The sequence below is a fragment of the Anas acuta genome, chromosome 3 (genome assembly GCF_963932015.1).
Source record: "Anas acuta chromosome 3, bAnaAcu1.1, whole genome shotgun sequence".
Classification (NCBI taxonomy): Eukaryota; Metazoa; Chordata; class Aves; order Anseriformes; family Anatidae; genus Anas; species Anas acuta.
This window is the reverse complement of record NC_088981.1, coordinates 34,452,275-34,459,053: the sequence shown is the minus strand read 5'-3', so window position 1 is coordinate 34,459,053 and position 6,779 is coordinate 34,452,275. Positions and strand designations below refer to the sequence as shown.

Here is a 6,779-nt window from a genome sequence, read left to right as displayed (position 1 = left end):
GGGGAGGTCGCACACCCTCCTCTCCCCGGTGCGGCCCCTCATGGGCGGGTGAGGGCCGGGATCGGGACCGGGATTGGGATCAGGATAGGGGCCAGGACCGAGACCAGAGCTGGGGCCAGCCGGGGGCAGCACCTCGGGGCGCCCCGCCGGCCTCTCTCCCGGCCGCATGCGCACGCTGGGGCTGGGCGAAGGGGGGAGGAAGCGGGAGGGCACCAAATTCAAAACGCTGCTGAGGAGGGAGGGGAGGGAAAAAAGAAAGAAAAAAAAAAAAAAAAAAAAAAACGAAAAGAAAAAAAAAACAAAAACAAAAACGGGGGAAGGAGGCAAGCCGGGGGGAGAGGAGCGGAGCGGAGGAGGAGAAGCGAGGGAGGAGGAGAGTGGGAGGGGAGTGTGGAAGGCTCTAAGGGAAAGCGGCAGCGGCCGGGAGAGGCGGCGCGGCGCACGGCGGGGCAAGGCAGAGGTGTCAGGGGCGGCCGCGGGCACCCACGGCCGCCACGCGGGGCAACCTCCCCGGTCCGCCCGCCGCGCTCCGCCCGCCCGCCCTCCCTCCCCGGCCCTTTTCTTCCTCTCCTCTTTCTTCTCCTCGCCTCCCCGCCGGCGGCACCATGGTGGACAGGGGCCCCTTGCTGACCTCGGCCATCATCTTCTACCTGTCCATCGGGGCGGCGATCTTCGAGGTGCTGGAGGAGCCGCACTGGCGCTCGGCCACCGACGACTACAAGCGGCAGAAGACGGAGCTGCTCAAGCAGTTTCCTTGCCTGGGCCAGGAGGGGCTAGACAAGATTCTGCAGGTATCGGGCTGGCGGCCGGGCGGCAGCAGGTGCCGCCGGGCGCCCCGGGGCGGGAGCGGGAGCGGGACCGGGAGCGGGTACGGGAGCAGGGCAGGGGCAGTGCCGGGCTCGCCGGGGAGAGCCAGCGGCGGTTCCGTCCCCGCCGGGCTCGGAGCCGCCCCGAGGAAAGCTCCGAGCCCCGGGGGCCCGCGATCGGGGCGAGGAGGGAGCCCCCGGTTCGCTGCCAGCCCAGCACCGAGGTGATCGCTGCGGCTTTTGCCCCACCCGGGGGGGCTCCATCGTGTCTTAGGAGGGAAAGGTGAAGCAGAGCTCCTCGAGCCTCTTCTGTTTGGGCTGGACTCGTATTTATTTCTCTTTTTTTTTTCCCCCCCCCCCTACTGAATGCTCTCATTGTGAGTTGTCCGAGCGCTGAGTGCAGGTCCGAGGGGTCAGTCGGGGCAGCTGAAGGAGAGTTCAGGCCCCCCAGGGGTGAGCGCCTCGCACCCAGGGATGCTTGCAGCCCTCTTCGACTTCAGCCTAAAGACCTCTTTCTAAGCATGCGGGGCGGATTAATCGTCCTCTCCCTCTTATCTGGCAGAACGCCTCTTCAAATCTAATTATTAATCAATAGCATGTATTAAATTGCAGAGTAGTATGAACTTGGCTAGCGTCTTTTTATGGACGTGGTGTCCATTAAAAGATGGTGGCCAGCAACGGTGAACTGTGGAAAATAGGCTGCCCAGATACGCGGGGCCCCAGCAGTGAAAATGAGCCCTTTGGGACTTTATTTCGGAGATGTTTATATTGACTAGACCTCATGTTCTTTGTGTTTCTGATTTTTTAAAAACTTTATTTTTAAATTCATTAAAAAGTCTACTAAAATGCTAAAATACAGAAGATGGGGAAAATGACTCATGACTGTTGGCGTAATCGATACTGTGCAAGCTTAGGAGAGGGTATGGTTCTCCGTTCTAAAAGTTTGTGGTTTAAGTCTTCATCCTTCGGTTGGTGGCTGCTTTCTGTCTGCTTCAGATAGCAGAGCTTTCTGTTGGCAGTGTCCTTGTTGTTACCATCTCAGTACCCCCATTAAATACAATTTTGTGGTATAGAGTGGAATGGTGGATGGAGGCTTGAAATTGTGGAAGGATGTCAGGAGAATGAAAGACGTGCTGTGCTTTCGAGGATGCCTTTGCTGTACTGGAATCTCACTGAAATCTTAGTCTAGGTTGTCCTAAAACTGTCCAAGATCCCTGAGAGAAAAACCTTATTTGGATTGGGGTGTAGCTTAAGCCTAGTGTGCTTGACTTGCTGTAGATATCATTCAGAATCCAGACCCTGGCTCAGTTTGGGATGAAATTGACGTTGGTATGAGGGAATCATTTAGCTAGTGTTTTTCCATGACCTTTATCACAAATGATCCTGAAGTTGCAGAAAGATTTTTTTCTTAAAATATAAAATGATCAGGGAAAAAGTTATAGGTTAGTTCATTAGGATGGACTATAGTGCGTTGTAGAGTGGTGATGGGTGCAGAGTTAGTGAGGAGAAGTAGTATAAGGCAAACTGTGGGCAGATCAAAGTATTTGTTTTGAGTACCTCTGCACACCTCAGTGAGGAGGGCCTTCCCTCTTCAGTGTGTTATGTTAGCTTCTGGTGTATTTCTGTTTTGTCTGTGTACTGCTTCCAATTATACCTTACTTTCCATGTCTGACCTTGCTGGTCTGATGATCACTTTTAGATATTGTTGTCTTCTTAAGCCCAGTTTAGCTAAAATATAAAACATAGCTTGGTCTTCTTTTACTCTTGTTGGTAACTGGAAACTTCACTGGTTGCTTTCATCTAGACTTGTACTTTTGTTGCTGTTCTTGTTTTGTGTGAGAAGTAGTGAGGAGGGAAGTAGCATTTCCTGCAGAGGAGAACAGCAGGGTGAAATCTAGCCCAGCTGATACAAAGAAGGGAGGAAAAAAAAAATCATGTAAGGGCATCAGGTTTTCATCCTGAATAAGCTGTGAAGTATACTGTAAATAGTATTTGTAACAGTCCTTTGTCAAGTACTATATGCTTTTTCTCTTGGGTTCTGCTAATTCTTTTAAACATTATAAATCTCTGTTCTCTTTCGGCAAATCCCGATCACCCTCCTCTCATATTAACCCCCCAAATGTATTCTCTTACAATTCATCCAGAATGTTGTTGATTTTAAAACATGTAGTTTTTTCCTAATCCACACTTCTGTTTTGTTCTTCTTAGCTTCTTCCATGGAATCCCCAAACTAGTTCCCAAGATTTTGCACGACTTAGCCCATTTTCAGCTTTTGCCTCCTGTTTCATGGCCTTCAGCTCATTTCAAAGCCTTTTATCTCTCTTTTTGTAGTGCTCACTAATGTTCTGTGGAGTCACATTCAGCTCTTCTAATTACTTCTTTGATAATCTCTTTAATATCCCAATTTAAAACACAGTAGATTTTTTTTTTTTTTTAGCAAATATCACCAGATATAAGACTTTTAATGGTTGTTGGTAAAATGCAAGGATGCCAAGAAATGTTCAAGTTGAACTAACAATTCAATTTTGTTTACAGAAGCAAGCTGAAAGGTGACAAGGACTGACTTATTCAGAGACAGATCTCTGCTGCCCTTGTTCCCCACCCAGGTTAGCTCATGTGTTCATCTCAGCCTTATGTTAGCTGTAAGTGTAATGGAAAGTGTGTGGAATGGCTGCAAAGTTAGATGTGTAGGGTGATCTTAACCACTTAACCTACTCGTTTTTGGTTTTTGTTTTTATCAGCACAGACTCAATTCATGTACAGACTGGTATGTTTATACCAACAATTCAAGTGATTATTAAGGGGGCTGTATTATGTCAAATACTGTCTAAAGCTTGCATTCTGTAATAGAAGATTTCACAACACCTGATTACACTACAAATACACTGCAATAAACTTTTATTGAAATGTTTAACAAACACTTTCACAAAGCTCACAAGCTGAGTGTTTTAGGGTATACTAGAAAGAAAGTCTTTTTTTCTCCCAATCCTAAAAGTCTGAAAGTAAGCTTAAAAAGATCACCTAGAAGTCATGTGAAGAATCAGTTTGCTTTCAATTATTTTAAGTGCCATATTACTTACCCTAACTATAATGTGTAATGGAAGTCCTCCTTAAACTCTTATTGGAGTAATGCTACTTAAACTTTTATGTTAAAAGTGACTGACTCTGGATTGTGTAGAGGCTGGTTGATATAAGTCTACGGTTTTTCCTTGCCTTGCTGCTGTGGCCCAGAGTCTGTCCTGGGACTCTGGGAGGAGGAAGAGGAAGAAGGCTGTGAGACCCACAGTGATGACACCTTTGCCTACCCTGCTGTAGGAATGAGTTTTGACGACTGAGCAAATGTAAGGCAATGCAGTCGTTTCCCTCTTCTCTAGTTCCTTACTTTTACTCTTTATTGCTCCATCCTGATTGTGAAACATCAGCTTAATGATAAAGGAGCTATTCATCCAAGGAGGAGCCCTCTTGACCTTCACGTCACTATTCATACGAGCAAAGGTTTGCAACACTGAGCTACATCTTGTTTACTGGGAAGTCTCTTTTACTGGCCCACCAGAGTCATCAATAAATTAAATGCTTCCCACTGATAAACCTCAAGGCTGGTGAAAAGAAAGGGAAGAACTTAAACAGAAATGAAAATGATTACTTAAAAAAAAAAAAGTAATAAAAAAAGAGAAACTGTCTTAATTTAGGAGAAGCACACAAACTTACTGAGAATAAGAACAAATTGAGGTCTTTATTTGAAAAATAGACATGACTGTAAACAGGCCTGACAAAGAGCTCTAGGAAACTAAATGTTTAGACTTAGAGCCCAGTGCTGTGAACAAACATTTAGAAGACTTTCAAGGAGAGCTTCTGCTAGGATATACTTGGCACACAGGAGGATTATGCTAAAGGAAATAACCTCAAGTGGCTTAATAGTAGTTTCTCTTCTGATTTTTTTTTTTTAAGCCATGATATCTTCGCCACTTGCAAATACTGACAGGTGCACTTCCAAACTCAAATTAAAAAAAAAAAAAAAAGCTAAGTTTGAAATATTTTTCAGTAGTTCAACATTCAATAAAGGGACTATAGGTTTTCCTCATTGTTTGTAGAGTGATTTGGTCACATGAGTAAAGTTAATGCAGGCATATTTTTAATAATTTTTCCCTTCCCCTCTGTTTTTCAGGAGGTGCACAAATACAATTAGAATGGTTTCAGGCTTCTAGGGTTTGTTTGTTTGGGCTTTTACTTCCTGATTCCTTCTATCTAAGGTATTGAAGGTGAGGGAGACTAATTGTATACTGCATTTCTTGGTTGAAATGCCAGACAATCTGTCCTCCAAAGACTTTTGTATGGGCTGAACAAAGTAAAAATGAGCAGCTACCCAACAAGGGCAAGTGATTGCCAGTTAAAATGTTTAATGGCAAAGCTGTTAACAGCAGTACCTAATACCTCTCACTTGAAAACTCGACAGTATAAGCAAAGGCTTATGCCTGAGAAATAGCTATTGCCAGATGCTTCCAAATGTGTAACTTCAGTTCTGCATCCTTTAAGTTCAGCAGGGATGAATGGAGATTAAAATGCAGGACTGCTGCCCACAGTGTATCTGTGGCATCTCAGCCTGTGAGTTATTGCTACTGCAGCATTAGAAGAGGAAAACTGAGGACAGGCCAGTAATCCTTCATGCCATAGCTTTTCTCTGTGTACCCCCATGCAAAGTTGTATGTAACCAAGCATGCTTGTCTGTTGTGTTTTGTTTGTCCCTCCAGCCTTTTCCCTGTTTAACCATTACATTGTTTAAACTTTCTTGGAACATAGTTAAACAAACCTGATAGTGCATATGCTGCAACTCTCTCTGCTGATGGAGCAATAGCCATCGATCAGAAGTTCTGGTTTTCCTGCTATGGACTTAATCCTTGAGTGCTTCTAGTATGTTGTCCTTCTGTTCTTTTGGGGATGGAATGTTTGTATTACCTGACATGTTTCCTTCTGCTGCTAGGTGTGTTTTCTGGCAAACTCTGCTCTAGAGAGCATGGTGTACAAGTAGATTTGTCAATTATCAACAGCCTGTTGTCCTAAAAGATCATGAAACCCCTGCTTTGCTTCATGCTGTATGTGTTTTTATTGCAAGATGTCTTACGTACCCAGTGAAAATAGTGTAATGATGACTTCATGTAGATTTCCATTTTAAAACAACTTATTGCTTTTGCTATTAATGTTAATTAAACAAAATGAATTGCTGTGCTTTTCTTTGGGTGGTGTTGACCTTCAAAGCAATCACATTTCATGCTGGCACTACACATAGATGTTAATGTAGTGGCGTAAAACCAGAGCCAAGCTGGATTGCAAGTGCCAGTCGATAGTTTGGTTAGCTGGGAAGCCAGAAAGAATGCTATTGCTTGAAATAATATATAAAATTATATACATATATATATATATATATGTATATATATATATATATATATATATATATATATATAATTAAAATGAAACAACTATATCCGGAAAGGGCTTTTGGAAGGTTATAAAATCTATTTAGTTTTTATGCCACTGGGATAATGTTTTTCCTTCTCATTTTGTTCTGTGTTTGATCTTTTGTTAAAAACTATAAACCAAGTACTCTAATGTTTTGTCTATATCAGCAGGTAGTGCAGTTCAATAAGAGCAGACCCAGAGAACAAAATCTCTGGTGCTATGGACGTGATGCTGAGTGTATTTGCAGAGATTTTTACTTTGTGCTGACTCTTGTATGATTCTATGGATTGAATGCTTATGAGCAAGTAGGTCACGTGTATTAGATCTGTTCATGGAGTACATCTTCAGGTCTAGTTTGGTCCAAAATGAGTTCAGCTTATATACTCTGATCCTTTTTCTTAGTGAGAAGCGTGACATTGATAGAAGACAAGTGGGAGCCTTGTGCTCTTTTGTATTCTTCATCTAAATTAAAATACTGAAGTTCTGTATGCTGCCACAGACATCTTTAGGAGAGCTGTA

General features: G+C 43.7%; 1 protein-coding gene across 1 annotated transcript in view; it reads left to right on the top strand.

Annotated features, from left to right (window-relative positions):
• Nucleotides 1–259: 259 nt before the first annotated feature.
• Nucleotides 260–6,779, top strand: part of KCNK5 (potassium two pore domain channel subfamily K member 5) — a 38,391-nt gene continuing 31,871 nt past the window's right edge. Inside the window, exon 1 of the mRNA XM_068676581.1 lies at nt 260–791. Coding sequence (XP_068532682.1) covers nt 606–791 — 186 coding nt within the window. The 5' untranslated portion in view covers nt 260–605. The remainder of the gene's footprint in view (nt 792–6,779) is intronic.